This window comes from Melozone crissalis, unplaced genomic scaffold (genome assembly GCF_028551555.1).
Source record: "Melozone crissalis strain CALT ecotype California unplaced genomic scaffold, PUWL_Pcris_2 ptg000027l_1, whole genome shotgun sequence".
Taxonomy (NCBI): domain Eukaryota; kingdom Metazoa; phylum Chordata; class Aves; order Passeriformes; family Passerellidae; genus Melozone; species Melozone crissalis.
In genome coordinates this window covers 61,753,901-61,771,000 of record NW_026535805.1, presented here as the reverse complement: position 1 = coordinate 61,771,000, position 17,100 = coordinate 61,753,901, and the positions used below count along the sequence as shown (strand labels likewise).

General features: G+C 41.3%; 1 protein-coding gene across 1 annotated transcript in view; it reads right to left on the bottom strand.

Moving 5' to 3' along the window:
- The window catches only part of ADAM17 (ADAM metallopeptidase domain 17), a 32,992-nt gene that overhangs the window by 12,931 nt on the left and 2,961 nt on the right, over positions 1-17,100 (bottom strand). The window contains exons 2-7 of the mRNA XM_054279530.1: positions 7,717-7,849; positions 6,172-6,305; positions 5,177-5,265; positions 3,006-3,174; positions 2,319-2,449; positions 524-613 (exon numbers count right to left, since the gene is read on the bottom strand). Of these exons, the coding sequence (XP_054135505.1) occupies positions 524-613; positions 2,319-2,449; positions 3,006-3,174; positions 5,177-5,265; positions 6,172-6,305; positions 7,717-7,849 (746 nt within the window). The remainder of the gene's footprint in view (positions 1-523; positions 614-2,318; positions 2,450-3,005; positions 3,175-5,176; positions 5,266-6,171; positions 6,306-7,716; positions 7,850-17,100) is intronic.

The window sequence follows — 17,100 nt, the reverse complement described above, 5'->3', positions numbered from 1 at the left end:
TTTTTAATGCTGTTTTCCAGATTTCTGTGCATTTCAAGACACCATAACAAAAACTGAAGTCACAACATTCCCTGTGTCTATATACAAGCCTAGCATGATGTCTAAGGGAGTCATTAAAGCTCTCCAGGCAGGATTGTTTTCACCTGGGTTTGAGGCCCACTCAGACTTTGAAAGCCAAGCACTAGCAACAGGTATATGAGACAAATGCATGAGTATGTCTGAATGAAACAAAATTTGCTTATATTCAGGTGAAAAATGCACTTTTGAATCAGGAATAAAAATGGAAATTCACATCTCAAACACTGCAAGGAACTGAAAATGGGCATCATGTCAGATCATTAACACTGGCAAGATGCAATTTCAGAGTGCTCCTGGCTGGAGTTAATAATGAAGGATTTTACTGTTTTATTATTTTTTAACATAGGATTTTATTATTTTATTATTTTTACAAAAGAATCAGAAGCACTGCTGGTTAAAGCATGCTCCTTTAGGATGGAAGGCCTCTGCAGAGTGCAGTGAATACCTGCTCTATCTGTATGCCGTACCCATTGAAGGTTCCATCGTCCCAGGAAGTGTTTCGGTAGATGTCATCTACTCTGTCTATCAGCTCAATCTGTGGGGAAGAGAAAACAGGTTACCCAAGTGAGCTTTCATGGAGCAAAAGACACTCAAGAGAAACTGCTACATACTTACCTAGAAACAGTCACTTGAATTAAAATTGAATCTCGTGTAAGGTAATAAGACAAACTCCCTGGATCCAAGTACTGTTGGTTTTGGATCAGAATTATCCAATATACTTGAAAATTTTCCATCATAAAAAAGTAGCACAAACTTTTCCATTTATCACTTTTGTTTGTGTAGTGGAATAGCAATAATATTAAGAACAAGACATTTTGAGAAACACTTTGTTCAAACACTAATTTTCCAGATTTCTTTGAGGGGAAGGGGAGAGGAGGGAGCTGTTTTTACTGCTTTGTTTCAGCACAGTGCTTAACTAGTTTAACTGACCCCCCAGGCTTGCTTCCCTCACCCAGCCAAAAACCTATTATTTTCCTCATTATGGTTCAAGCACAAAGTTCCAGAAAGTCTCTTGTCAGTGCTCACAATCAATACCTCCCTTTTCAAGCTGTTCTCTTAAAAAAACACCTTCTACTAAATATAAACCACCAAACTTGCTGAGAAGGAGAAGTGACATTCAGAACCACTCAGTAATAGTTAATGCTTCAGTTTTCCAATCATTGTGTTGTTAACAGTACCCATCTACCCAGGAAACACAACAGGGGTCAGCCTCAGCACATGTCAGATGCTGAGATAAGAGCACTTCTGCAAACACAACAAATGAGGCCCCCTCACCTGGAGAATGTGAAAGCATTTCTGGGAACAGAAAGGTCAAAACACCAGCAAAAGTGGAACAGAGTGATTAGCATTTCAAAGAGTAAAGCTCAGAAAGAGACTTTAGATGAACAAACGAAAACAGGCCTCCAAACCTGTTTTAATTTGTTTTGTCTTCAGTCCCTAAACCCCCATACTCTCCCCTTCTGCTGAAAGGGAGAAGGGCCTTGTTCTAGTTCACAAAAACCTGTCAGACAGACAAGCCCAGTGTTTCAGCTGGGTCACTCAGTAATTGGTACACATGATGGAGCCCTGCTTCCCTGAGGATGGCTGAACACCTGCCTGCTGATGAGAAGCAGTAAATTAATTCCCTTGTTTTGCTTTGCTGCTGTGAGCAACTTTTGCTATTAAACTGCCTCTACCTCAATCTACAAGTTATCTCACCTTTACCCTTCTGATTCTCTCCCCATTCCATCTGGGAGGGGAGAGCAAGTGGCTGCCTGAAGCTGAGCTGCCCGAGGCTGAGCTGCCCATGGGGTTAACCCACACCACCAAACAACTTGTTTACCAGGCCTGCTTCTAATTTATTGTTCTGGACAGAGAATCCTGAAAGAATCTGGAAAAGAAAATCTATATGAGTTGCTTTAACTTCTCATTAAACATGCTAGGACTTTAAAGCTGCTCAGATCATTTGCAGTGGATTTCAAAACTCAGGAGACTCTAGAGCTCTGACTGAGAAAAGAGAAGTTCCTGGGCAGAAAACAGCATAGCTAACAGAACTACATGGCAGGAAGGAATTTGCTTTCAAGTGAAATTTGAAGACTACTGAACTACATTAGCTTCACTGTAGAATATTTTTAAAGCACAATTTAGCACTTTCCCAGGTAAAAACCACGTGTACAAAAGCAGTATAAGCTGTATGGTGTTTGAACTACTGCATTTTCCGGCATCTATTCCAGCAAATGTAACAGGGTACAGTTACTCACCAAGTAGTTGATAGTGGTACTCTCTTCCCCACGGCCCATGTACTTGAAGAAACGATGGTCTGCCACTACCAACATCTTGCACGTGTTTTTGGAGTTCTCTGGAACAGCTCTTGTCTTCCGATGGGTGCTTTCTAAAGGAAATATTTAAAAAAAACCACTCAATACTACTACCCCTGCTGAGTCTACTGTCCTTATTCAAGACCTGAATTTGAGCTTGGGTGGGCTCCTGGGAGGAGAATGGGGATGTTTAGTTTTAGTTTGGGGCTTTTTTTTTAATAGCTATTCTTGTACTTTGTCTTCCTAACAGTCCTCAAACTTACTGTAAGGAAAAGAATGCATGGCAGTGAAACTGAGTTATTCACTAGATTAACCTATACAGCTTTTAAGGTCATCACCACAGCCTTAACACCTCTCCTCCTCCTGTTCCTAGTCATTGCCCCAACTTCTGCTAAGACAGCAAAGAACAGAGGAAACTGGGACCAAAAACTCACAAAACTTTATCAAAGCACAAGATGGATTCCTTGAGTGACCGTAGAGGCCAAACAGGTCCTGCTGCACAGGGCACATAAATACAAAGTTGTTTAAAGAGGCATGAGGAGTGCTGCTTCTTCCCCCTCCATGCCCACAGTGAATTGAAAAAGCTAATTTGTTTCAAAGATGCTGCTCTCCCAAAGTATGGACACTCACCTTCATTTTGTTTCCTGTCTTCCAGTCCTTTTGGCAGCAGTTCATCTTCACTCAGCTTTAAATAACCACATACTTTGGGGGATTGCAACCTTGAGAAGTCTTTGATATCTTCAGATCTGTAGACCAGCAGTCTTTCATCTTCCACATCACCTACAAATCTCCACAGTGGCTGACAGCACAAGGAGAAGTTAGAAACACAATGAACCCAAAGCCTAGATAAGTAAAAAACTTTATGGATGCACCATTGTATCTCCACAGTTTTCTGTCTACACACACAAATGAACAAATGCACTTCACCCACAGCAACAAATCTACTGATAAAATGACATCCACAAGACAGCCAACAGAAGTCAACTCTCTTATGCTACACGGGAATGCAAAAGTCTGAGAGCATCTTAACAAAGTAGTGGCAGCTACCTGATAAAGCCATAGGAGAGAATTTTTCTTCTCCTCAGAATCTGAGCAAGCTGAAGAGGCTTCTCAGGTTCCTCTGCAGCCCTCTGTAAGAGCATGGAGCCAGAAGGATATCTTTAAATGCTAACCCATGCACTGACCAGAAGCACAGGAGGCAGGTAACAGAGAGCCTTTAAGCACACAGCAGAATGTGGGCTCTTCAAATGTTCAACAGCTACCTAAGTCACTCACATGCATATAAATTCCTCCAAAACCAAAGAAGACCATGAAATCTGAGAAAGACACCAATTCCCATAGCAGATGCATAAAAATAATCTTTTTACTTTACTGACAAGTCCTATGTTTATCTGAACGTTAAAGCTAAAGCCACACACTAAATATGACACAGGCAGGGTCAGTCCTTTGGCCAGAGGCAAGCAGCACAGACTGCCTGCACCTGCAGCATAGTGCACCTGGCTCTGGGCCTCCTCTGGCCCTTAGGCAGGGCTCTTCCAACTTTAGCCAGCATTATTTAGCACACTGTGCTTTCACTTCACAGCAAAAAGGTCCCAGAACGTGAAGGACATGACACATTTTGTGCCATGTCAGCAGCCATGTCTGCAGCACAAAACTGAAGGTTTCACACACTAAGGCAAGGTGTGAGAGCACCAGTGGTTTACACAAAGGCCCACAGCCTTTCCAAACCATGCACAACTACCCTGAAAACAAAAGCAGGAAATGGCAGAGCAGCTTTGCCCATGCTGCCTTTGGGGAACAGACTCAGGCCAGCTCCCTCTGCACATGGCAATCGTCTCACCCAGGGCTGGTAGTGGCCAAAGCTGACCTGGGCACACCCCAACAAAGCAGAGGCTGCACACACTGCCTGCCCCAGCTGCACAGACACAGCCAGCCAGGAACAGGGGCTTGACTGCACCCCTGTGAGAGACAAGGCACACCCACAACTGCTCTGGAGCACAAACACAAAAACGCTTTACATCACAAGCAAACAGATACTGTATGTTCTCAATGTAAAACAAAACTACAGTGATTTGGACATTTTGATCACATTTTTATACTTTCACAGGACTAGATTTCTCAGGTTTACCCATAATTCTGTGTATCTTTGGGTTTGGAGACAATTACAATATCCATATAACACTCAGCTATAATTACTGTTATTCAGCCATTCAAATATTGCTTGTGTCTGGGAATATACTGCACTGAATATCTCATTATGACAGTCTCTAATTATATATTTGTTGAATATTTTTTTTAACCAAGAGTTCAAAATAGCACAAGCAAGTAAAATGGTGAAAAACAAAGGAGTAGGGAAAAATAACCAATTTTCAGATAAAATATCAGATTTTTAATGAAACTCTAAGAATGGGAAAACTTCCCAAGATGTAACAAAGCCAGTTTTAAAAAGCTTCACAGACATTGACTCTGTTTAGACTGCCACAGTTTGTTAGAGGCCATGATCACCACTAATTTCTGACATTATCTATTTCTGTTTCTGAAACCCCTTCATGTTTAAAATATACCTTCTCCCTGGTGCACCTAAAACATGCAACTGTCAGAGAATGCCACTCACTAATAAAAGTCAACACTTGCAAGCCAAATTGGTTTCTTATTTATCTCCTTCCTCACCCCAAAACAAACACTACCACCACATCTAGTTTGAGCTACAGAAGTGTCAACATAACTAACAAGGCAGGGGAACACCCAGAGGAAAAGAAGGTGATTGTCTGGATACAGTTTTCCATCACAGCAAAGCATACCTCGATATTGTATTCTTCTCCATCAGTATTGATTCGCACTGTAAAATCTTCATCTCCAATATGAGCCACAACCTTGGAATTATGCTCTCCTTTAACATAAACATGGAAGCATTAAATTAATTCAGCTGTTTGCATGTACTCCTGCACAGACACTGTTTGTTGGGGGTTTCTAATTGTTTCTAAACTTCATGACAAATTACCTTCCTCAGCCTCTGTACTGTTCCATTTAAAGAAAAAAATGAAATTAATCAGCACTTCCCCAAAGTCTTAACTTCCCAATAGTCACAGTAAACGAGACTCAGACTTAACAGAAAATTTTGCAGAAAGTGTTGAGATGGCTCTGGGGATTAGTAATGGGGGACACAATATTACTGCCAACAAAAGCAGCATGCATCTAACTGCTATCAGACAGCAATTTCACGGCGTCAGCCTGCATTCCAGTGGGAAAGTCTCACCACATCACAAAGGCAACAAAGAAATCAAAACAACTTAGCAGAAGCATTAGTACTGCATGAAAGTGGAGCATGGCATCTTTCTTTACAGAGAAGTAATCTACAAAGAACTATCTTTAAGTCTTTTAATTGAACAGTCTGGGCATTACAGCATCACCTCTACCTTGGCTTTGTGTTCTGGAGCAAGGAACATTCAAGTCCTACATTCCAGCTGGAATTAAAGCTACCATCAGCATTTAAAAAAAATAATAATTTGCAAGCTGCTGCTTAAGTAAATTATACCTTTGTGTCCTGCCAAACTCAACACAAGAGTCCTGTCTTAGGAGCTTGATGCAATACACCCCACCACCCACCAAACCTAAAAAATCCCCAAACACACCACAAAAACAAAACCAGAAAACCCAACAGGATAAGAATTACGTTTATTTCTTCATCCTAACCACATCTGATGAAAATGAGGGAAATACACCACTAACCCTGCCCAAGAGACCCAAGCAAAGCTGTGGTTTCTCAGCACTGACCCATAGTCTACTTCATACTGACCAACGACATGTCCGGTGAAAAAGTCCCGCCACTGAACACGATACTCTTTTTCCTTGCCTTCACCATCCACAATTAATGCTTGAAATTTTTCTGAAAAGTGTTCAGCAGTTGCAGTTAAGTACAATTTAAAGTGCCTGTAAAAGAATTTACTTACATTTATTTTTAAGCAAAGTATACACATAACAGATACATTCAATCTCCATTCTATTGAGGGTCCAAAAGAAGTTAAAAAGCATTAATTCTGATAAGCAGGCTACAAAAACATATACTGGGTAATTGATAACTGTAAATATTTTAGAGTCATGGATGTTTAATTAAAAAAAAGTTAAAAAATAACCCCCCAAATCCAAAACAGTAAGAGTTTGCCTTCTCCATTTGCAGCTAAGGAAAACCAGTTACTGGTAACTATTAAAAAAAAAAAGAATCAGATCAAGAAATTTCTCCATCTATTTGAAATTAAATTATCTTGAAGTTCTTACTTTCTGACATAATACAGGCAGAAGACCATTAACAGAAATCTGAACTCCCTACATTTTTCTACATTTTTTACAATATATTGTCACAAAACCTGCAAACTATCCCAAGAAGTATTCCTTCTCTAGAAGAAGCCTTGTGGGCTCTTGGTTTATGTGGGCTTTGGGTCAAAGATTTTTGGCATGCTCCTCTGCAATTATTCTGTAATCGTCAATGGCAACCTCACCCTAAAGCCAGCATGCATGAGGCAGTGCAAAACAGGGACAGTCAGACATCTGATCCCATCAACCTTTCATAACTGCCCCTCCAAACTCAAAAAAAAATGCCCTTTCAAACATTCTGAGATTCAACAATTATGCATTACGTGCATGACAGCTGAAGATGACACAGGGGAAAGCACATGAATACACAGAGGACAAGATGTCAGACAAACAAAAATGAATCTACATTTGTTAATACAAAGTGCTATTCTGACTCTGCTCTCCATTTCAGATTCACAATTTCAGCACTGAAATACCTGCAAGGCATTTTTCTGACTCTCAGAATAAAATCGCTGCAATCTTAATGCCTGCTCCCTTCTACTTCTCCTTCCCCTTTCACCTGAGCTTTTATTTCCCATCTTATAACAAAAACCAAAACCAAATCAAACAAACAAAAGATGAAATACAATAAATCTCTTGGGCAGCACACCACACACACGTCCCAAACTGAAGGCTGAGATTTTCAAGAACCAGAGGACAGACAAGAAGTACTGACAACACTGCCAGATGAGGTATAAGTGAGATTCAACCCCAGCAGTGAAACTAAACCTACATGAAACTAAACCTAAAAATAAAGCAAAAGAAATCCTAAATTACTGTCACTTCAGCCACCAGAGAAATAAAACAGAACTTACTTTCCCCTTTCCTCTGAGCCTCTCTGAAGTCATATAACCATGGAGATCACTAACCTAGAAGAACTGGCCAGTCATGACAGAAAACAAGACAACAATTTCTGGGTTTGAAACTGCACATTACTCATCAGAAACTGGAGGAAAATATTATGCTATTTCATCCCTGATGATTTAATTACCTTTGCAGGGCTGAAAAACTTAAGAGCCTCTCCACATGTGTCTCAGGCTGGAGGTCCCTCTTCTTCAGTGAGTGCTGCTGGATGCTAGACAGGGAGAGGATGTCGTAGTCTGAAAGCATGGACTCAACTGTGTCTGAAAGACCAACAAGGAAAGTTTTACTTTCAAAAGACTTTCTTTCCAAATGCACACATAAAAAAAGAGCAAATCAGAGACTCCCATTTCAACAGCGAGACCACAGTTTGCTCTAATTTTAGGAAAACTACTGTACATTTCTGTAATGGCCTATTTTGTGTACACAAGTAGAAATCACAGAGTGAGACAAGACAATCTGAGAGAGACAGAGTGTGCTTCACTTTTTCTACAACTTCTGAGCAACCAACTCATCATTTTTATTGCCACAGCAATGCAGAACTAAGCCCTCCCTGGCTGCCTCCAGAAACTACATGGGGAGAACATCCTCATTTCTCTGGGGTGAATTACTCTCCTCACCTGCTGGTCTCCACATGAATCTGAGGAAGAAAATAGTTTAACCTAGGAGGCTTAAACCAAGTTAATTGCAGACTGGACTGTATTGGGCCTTTCTGCCCAACAGCAGCCAGAAAGCAGGTATCTGGACAGCACAATCAATCAGAACTAACTAATAAGACTACTCAGGTGAGATACCCTGGTTCCTCAATACCTTACCATCATGCAAAACTCCTTTTCCTACTCAGAACACAAAAACTTGTTCAGAGAAAGAAGACCAAGTGCCTGAATTCTTATGGGAGCAGTACACAAATTACAAATTCACATCGATATTCTGCAGATGTTTCCACCATTAACAAGTGCAGGAGAGCTGCAAACAGTTCTTGGCTCTTGCTGATAAAGCCTCCTGCTACTTTGTAAGGCATTTCTTCATCCCAACATCCATCCACACTCTTGCTCCTCTGGAGCACCCACCACCCAGAGAGACACCCAACAACCACCCTGGCTTCCACTAGCACTGATAGGTTCAGTTGCTATTTAAAGCCTTAACCACAGGTTCTTATTCCCACATTGCCATTTTCCTTCTCAGCCAGAGGAGTTTACTCTTCACTGCACTAAATGAGGACTCGGATGTGCTTTCCAAGAGACAGAAGTGCTCATCCAGACATTCTTTTTTTAAAAAATTCCTGTTTCCTTCCCCTCCATTTCCAACTATGCTTCTAAACCAGACCTGATAGCTACCAAAGAGGTTTTCTGTTAAGGAAGATGGCATTTCTTCAGAGTCCCTAGCTAGTGGGGTCACTAGCTTGCCCCACTCAGCAAAGGCACCTCATGTGTTCTATTGGCCTTTAAAGTAAGCAGAACCACTAATAAGCTGTTTTACCAACTATTGTGCAACAAACCAAGCTTGGCAACTTAAAATCTAGATGCCCACAGCTCTTGAAATAATATGGGTTTTTTAAACCTGTCACTCAGTACCATAATTTATCCCCACATCCATGCCTCCAAAGCCCAGGAAAGCTTTAAGAATGCATGCACTGACGAGGGCAAGGGGAAGCACCTTGCTTTTCCTTTTGCAAGGGGCTGGGTGGGTGGGGAGAATTAGCCAGCCCTGTACAGCCACAGGTGTGCTTGTGTACACTGAAGTGAGGAAGGCACAGAAGCAAGGATGACCCTCACAGCCCTCCTGGCCCTGCACCAGACCCACTCACAGAGCGAGGCACAGGCGACACGGCTCCTTTCTTGGGCAGCGGTTCCCAGGCTTCTCCCTCCCCGGGCCTTGAGCAACACAGGAAGGGCAGTGCAGTTGCAATTTCCTGATTTCTGTTTACAACCCTCAGGTTGAGAGCACCTGCACATGATTACCATGTGTTTCGGGTTATATGCAAAGACAAGTTTCTATCACCGTGTTTTGTGTCGTTGGGATTTTCCCCACACGTGCCCCACTGCTGCATGAGGCAGGGCCTTTATTTTCAGTTGCCAAATGCTGCAGAGCTGATTCACTAGAGCCAAGCAGTGGGTAAATGCCTAACTTCCCCCTCCAAACAGCTCTTTTTTTGTTAAAAAGTCTGTTCTAATTAATTGCTTTTTATCTGGCGTCTGCCCTCATCCAGAACTAACTAGGAAGGGGTAGGAACAGGCAGGGAAATCAATTCTGGGAAAAAAAACTCATTAAACTGCTTAGTTCAGAATTCTTTTAATCAAACTTGAGATTCTGTCACTACACTCAGGCTAGAGCTGACCCCTCAATTAAAGAGAATGTTGATACCCAGGATATCCAACATTGGTTTATGATACAGACCAATGTGTGGGACATGGGGCATGAAACAAGAGGCGTGGTACCACTGCCGTGCTGTTCAGGGACTTGCCAAGCACAAGCTCTGCCCGAGAGGCACAACCCCAGCTACAAAACATTACTGTCCTTTTCCACCTCTGCCTTTGAAGCACAGACCAGAACCAAGAGAAAGCCATGCCAAAAAGCAAGACACAGTTGCCACTATGGCCAGACAAAATGTCTCAGTTTCATGGCAAGAGAACTGAGAAGTCTGCTAAAAAAAAAAAATCAGGCTTTTTTATTTGGTAGGCAAGTCCTACTCCACCTTAATATACACAAACACCCTTCTGGAAATGTCTCAGAGAGACACAGGAAGGGTAGTAAGAACAAGACCTAAGAAGTTCATGAAGATGAGTAAGATGATTCTATTGAAGTAACAAATGAAACACACGGCACTCCCAGTTCCTGTAACCCTGAAACAAGAGTGCACTTGTTCATATTTCCTCTTACCCTTCCTAAATTTGTTTGCTTTTAATTTTACTTACAACATAAGTAGAGGCTTAAGATACACTGCTCCCAGACATAATCTGTTAACTAATTATGGTATCAGACACATGTGGAACAAATATATTGGTAATACACTCAAAACAAAAGTTTCCTGTAAAATGTTCATATTGCAAAACGAATCCATGTTCATGGCTTATTGAAAATAAAAGATGAAGTGTCATTATTGTAAAGAAAACACAGAACTGTACAGAATCCAACTGTACAGCAGACTGTGGATGGGAGCCATAGAAAGCATATACTTGACTTTTTTTTCAAGTTTAAAAATCTTTCTGGTATTCCTTCCCCATTATCTTCATTATGGTCCAAGAGTCATTTCCCATGGGCTTCAACAGATCTGAGCTTAGTTTCTCAAACCATTTTTTTGCGGTTTGTTCCCTTCCACACCCTCCTAGATTTTTGCATTCCTGTCATTTTAGGGAACCTCTTAATTGCATCCTGACATGGCAAGTATTTATTTATTGCCACCAGCCTTCACCTCATGGCACCTTCCTTCCCGGAGAGAAACCTCCTAAGAACATACAGAAATCGGGTTTGTAAGACAGACAGAGAAGGAACATCAGTGACAAAGACAATATCCCAAAGCTCTCAAGAAGAAATCCACAGCAGTGATCCACCTCTGCCCTCAGCTTTGACCTCACCAACTCTTTGCTTTCACCTTGTTTCTGGGCTAAAAGCCTCCTGGTACTAGACTTCCAGACTTAACACAGAAAGTATCTTTTATTAAACTCTGCTCTAGCACCAAAGAGCTCAAGAATGCACGGGAGAACAGCTTAACTCCCTGAGCTGGAGGCCACTGCATGTATTTCAAAAGCAGAAGTTTCTCTTTCAGTGCTCAGCTAGCAATTCAAATACCAATGTCAGCCTTCTCCAAGCAGCTTGGCTTTCCTAAGTACAACAGTAAATTCCCATGATCTCATGCCCCATCTATTGTCTGGAACCCAACAAGTAAATGTGGCAAGTCAGCCATTTCATCACATTCTTTTGCACTGCATCATCTCTGGAAAGGTTAAGCTTATCTGGAAGCATGAAGTTTTAACTCAGAAGATATAATTAATAGTTTTTAGAACTCTCTTCAAAATTATCCCATGACAGAAAGTGTTCCTACCTAAAACTCAAGATCCCAAATTTTTTTAAAAAATTACTTTTGGGATTTAAAAAAGACCACTAGACAATCAGTGGGTCTTGCAGGAATAATTGCAGTTATTTCTCCAATCATCCCAAGGGAATAAAAGCAGAAATAATTTTTCAGTCAAAGGCACTGGAATGAGATGACAAGCCTACAGACAGCAGTCCCCCAACAGGCACTGCAAACACACTCAGGAAGGATTTTGCAGTGGAACTGTTAAATCAGTGTCATCTCCAAGACTGAAGAAGGGGCTCCGGGCTGTGTTTCATGCGGTGCTCATCGACTACATCTGGGTTCTGATCTCAATCAACCTGTCAAAAGCTTATGAGCAGTTGACTAGTAACAATTTTTCTGATACAGCTCAGGAGTGACTGAATAGAAGGGCTCTGAATTGTTACTATTTAGTTTTGTATGCTCTTCTTGTACATTAAAATATATTAATTAAAGTAAGCAAACACAGCAATTGGAAATATAACTCAGAGTCTCAGAATTTAGACTAGGAAACACAGCCTGGAGTCTTTCCAGCTTGAAGCACAAGAGCTTGTGTCCATCACCCCACATAAAACAGCTGCCCCTGTGTTTGCAGTAAGAGCCACTCACTGGCTGCAGCACCATTCCAGGGAGAGCTAATGGAGAAGGCAAATATGTTCACATTTCAACTGGGCACACAAACAGTCTGTGCCAGGCAGGAGGTGATGCAGCCCTGCATAAATGTTTGTGGGTACCCTCTCTGAACAGCTTATGCTGCTTTTAGGAGACTGTTGACAAAGAGGACACATTGAGAAGGTTCATCGTGGGAAAGCTGTTCTGTAACAACTCCTTGCACGTGCTGTTACATCTTTCTCCAGCACATCTGGTACAGAGACATTGCCAGAGACACAATTCAAAGTGAACTGAAACACTTATCCCACACAAAACAGTTTAGATAAATCATGTTTACTTGTTTCCACAGAAGAGTGGTTGCTGTTTTGCTCATCAAGAACATGTAAACAGAAGAACTTTATCAGAAACCAGTTCAAAGCAAAAACCAAATGCATGGCAGTGTTCTAATAAACCATAACAAGATAAAAGTTTACGCTCTGAGCACATTTCTGGACAAACCTGTTAGTAAGAATGGTGAGCCACATCAGCACTGCTGAATGTTTCAGAAGGCATGTTTTTAACTTGATCCCAGCTGCACCAAACTAGTCAAACCACGTGAGAAAACAAAGTGCCTGCACTCACTCAGCAGCAGAGGAAGCCTCCGGGTAGGGTTGATCAGCCCTCATGCTGGGAGGGCAGGGATGCTGCTGCTTTACTGTCCACCTCTCCACAGAGCACTTCTGCAGTTACACTGGGCAACTACTCCCTCCCTATCACACACTCAGACATGCCAGTGATGGGTATCATGGAAAAGCTAACAGCTTGCTAAATACCCTTTAGCTCATCTCAGGAAAAACTTGTTCATGTAGCAGCACCTTTATACTACTCCAACGTTTTTCCTCACAGTAAAATAAACATCTGTTTCAAGGCAGTGGGAATGTTTCCTTAAGGCTGCAAATTCTGTTTAGCAGAAGCTGTATAGATGATTAAGATGCTGTTTCTGGTGGTTTGGAATACAGCTGAATACCCACAATGGCTCCTACACATTACCTCACACACTTCCAACCTTGCAAATTATCTCCTTCACTAATCACATCTTAAATAAGGATCAGTGAGGAACAAAACTTACACTGTTGGATCTACTTGATTTAATAACAGTTTGTCCTATTAATGACAATAGATCACTTTCCAAAGGGAAAAAAAAGCAATATACTGCCAAACGTTGACATTATAAAAAATAAGGAAGTCTACTGAATGAACATCCTCATAAGTAAAGTGAAGTGAGGGCAATACAGCCATCCCATCTCACAACAGAACAGCATCATATGATCTGATGCTCAAAAACCCCAGCACAACCCACCCCCAAATCACATGCTTTCATACATCCTGCAGAGAGGAACTGCCCAGCCACCAGGATGCAGTGTTCTCTGGAAACAGACCATTTGTCTGGCTACCAAAAGACTACAAGCCTCACTGCTGTGCAAAGATACCACAGCACAAAATCCTGCTGGGTCACACAATAAGATCAAGTGGAGCTGATTCTAGGTAGACACTAATTACTGTCTAGACTACACTTGTGACACCAACCCCTTCACTTCTGACTGCATTTCTTTTCCTTGTGGACACAACTGTGGACTCATTCACACATGAACTTCCAAAATTTGAGGCACCTCACAGTAATGAGGGGCAGAATTTTACTATTCTAGTGAAAACCTGAAAATGTGAGAAAGGAAACCAAGGGATATCATGTTCTTGTTCAACACCTCAGTAATTATGGATCAGCATTTACTGGATGGCAGCTGTAGGTGCCTCCCTTCATAACAGAGTCCTCTTGCCTTCCCACTTCACAGTCCATTTGCCTACAAAGGTTAAAAATGCAAATATCAAGGAGGGAAAAAAGTACAAATAATGCACATTAGGGCAGCACAGGAAGACAGGGATGGATATTGTGAAGAGATGCAGGCCACGAGTGACAAAGATGGGCAGTACTATCACATGGAGCTATAAGAATGAAAGACATCAGGAAAACCATTAGAACCATTGAGAGGGTCACTGGACATCCCAAAAACAGGGATGCACATGAAGATCACAGAAAAGAACAACAGGATAAACTGTTCTTTGTTAAAGAAACCTAGCTCTTGGGTTCACAGCAAAACACATGCCATCATCAGTCTGGCAAACAGGCAAACTCTGACTCCTACAGTTTATAAAAAAGCTGGGGTGGGGGATCAACCTGTTCATAACAGAAACTAAATATAAACTTCTATCCCAAAGACAAATCTCTGCTGACTACTAAACACACAATTGCATCTGAATGTAAAGTCCTAGTGCCAGTGTTAGAGTATGGCTGGCTGGGCTTCCTCACTTGGCCCTTCCAGCCACAGAGCAGAAATCCATGCTGGGGCTTCTGCACATGCACACAAAAATTCCAGAGTGGCAGAAGCATGAAACTGAGATGAGTCACTGCTGCTATCAGCAGTGCTATCTGCTGCTATCTACAGCAGCAGGGAAGCTGTCAGTTTTTACTGGGGACAAAATTAAACCACCCTAAATCTTGAAAGCAAACAGGAATTTTACTTTTTGTCTGCTTAAAGGTCAGAACAAATTGGCACTACTGAAAATCAAACCCATGCTGAGCACTGGATTGGGCTTCCATTATCAGAATTCTTGCAACAATTAAAGGCAATTCACATTAATTAGAATTTATTGTAGCATTGACATTCTTCTTTTTGTTGACCTTGAGTAGTTTTTGCAGAAATTACACTTCAATCACTTTTTTCAGCTGGAAATGGAAACATTGACCTATTCATATGAACAAATGAAAACAAACCCGGGAAAAGTACTTGAAAACTTTGATATTAAGTAACTTCAGGGAAAAGATTGCCAATCCACAACACAAAAATAATAGTGGTAATTTGCATTCAATAGGGCCATGTCTACATCAAGCATTTGTTGTTTATACAGAGACAGACACTGCATCAATTCCTGCAATGATTTTGAAATAATCCCACCACATCCTGGGCAGGGACCACATCTGTGGGATTGTGTGTCCTTGAATTCTCCACCATGTGATGCATGGTGAGAAACACACTCAGCCTTCAGCTTCTGGGGACAAACTGCAAAACCAGCTCCATCTACAACAGTAATCTTGCTTCAAAGGATGTCCAAATGGGGTAAGAAACTGTAACCAAAAAGGCAGATCATGGTAGAGAAATTAATCATTTGACTCTCACCTAGGTTTTGCCTTAGTCTCCAACAGAAGCTTCAGTCCAGCAGGATAAAATTTAATCTTGCATTAAGATTTTTGTCACTAATTATCTCACTGCACATTTTTGACAGTGAGCTAAACTTCCAATCCCTAAATTCTCTGGCAGCAAGTTACATTCCTGGCCTTTGGACTTCCTGCATTTTGTCACACCAAGTGTGAAGAATTCAAAACTCACTGGAAATCAATTTATTTCTGCCCTCTGTATCACTTAGCTCCCCTGGTTTATTCATCAACATCACTACCATTTGTTTGTTTCACTCAACAAATCTAAATCCAAGTCTTCTGATGTGCATCAGGTAAGTTTGCACTGAACCATTTGTACCAGGGCATTTCTCCAGCTCATGCAGCTGTTCCAAGTTCTGCGTGGTACGTCTGCAGTGTGGAGAAAAAACTGCTGAAAATCAGGGTACTTGCCTCAGATTTTATTAGTGCAATTTGGCAGGCAGAAAAAGATCCCCAGTGAGTGATTTAAAGAATATCATCAGCCCAGCAAAGGAAGAAAAGTCTTATTTTAGTTCCCTGCCCAGCTTGTGACAAAAGTTCTCACTCAAAAAGGGCAACAGTTGAGTAAAACACATTTTACACCCAGAGTCTGTTGGGGGTAACCTGCACACTTGCTGCTGTTACTGTACTGCAACACAGATTCAGGCAGTTCTTTACATATACTCAGTGACCTACTCCCCTATTCAGCACCAAGCTGGACATTTGCACTGTTACTCTTTCCAAGTGCATTAATGGTACTCTGTTACCATTCAGATATGTCTGAACTTGAGGACAAACAGCATAAATATTTTATAGGTATAAAGGTTATCTTCAGAGATAAATTACAACAAAGAGTAAAATCATGAAAGAGGTGCCATTAATTTTTCTGGGGCCAAACTATAGTATCAGTCACTGTATTGAGTACTGGAGTCCCACTTCTCTAGAAACTGATCCCTGATGTCAACATTACTAAAAAGAGAACACCTTGAAGACAAACCGAGGTGGATACCATTCTGCCTTCATCCCTCACCTGGAACACAACCCTCTCCACCCCCCAAAAACAATGGGGCAGGTGCTTGGACAGTCACACTGGGAGCTGCTCACAATAATGGAGTTCACAGAGAGAAACTACACCCTTTACTGAAAATAAACCAAAACCAAGCAAATAAAGACCCCAAACCACTCAAAAAAAAAAAAAAAAAAAAAAAAAGAGCAAGGAAAAAAACAAACAAAAAAAGAGATTAGCTTCCAGACAGCTCACATTCCATGAATGTGCTCACAGGAATGGGGAAGGGATTGGAAAGCTGAGGTCAGGTTGTGGCAGTCCCATTTTAGATCAGTTTAGACTCCTGGAGCACCACACCCTAAGATTACTTCAGCCAAAAAAGCTAGAAAATGACCCACGTCATTTTATCACTTATTCTATTCTTTGTCAAATTCTTTTTTTTGCTGTATAATTTTTTTCCTCCTTGAAAAACTGAACTCAGAGTAATAAGCAAGAAGTTCTCAACAGAAATCACAAAATGTTAATTCATGAAACTTCCTTACAGATACTTCTCATCAGAAATCTGATTTCAGTTCCCAAAAATTAAGCTGTGGGAAAACCAAGCTTTCAAAAG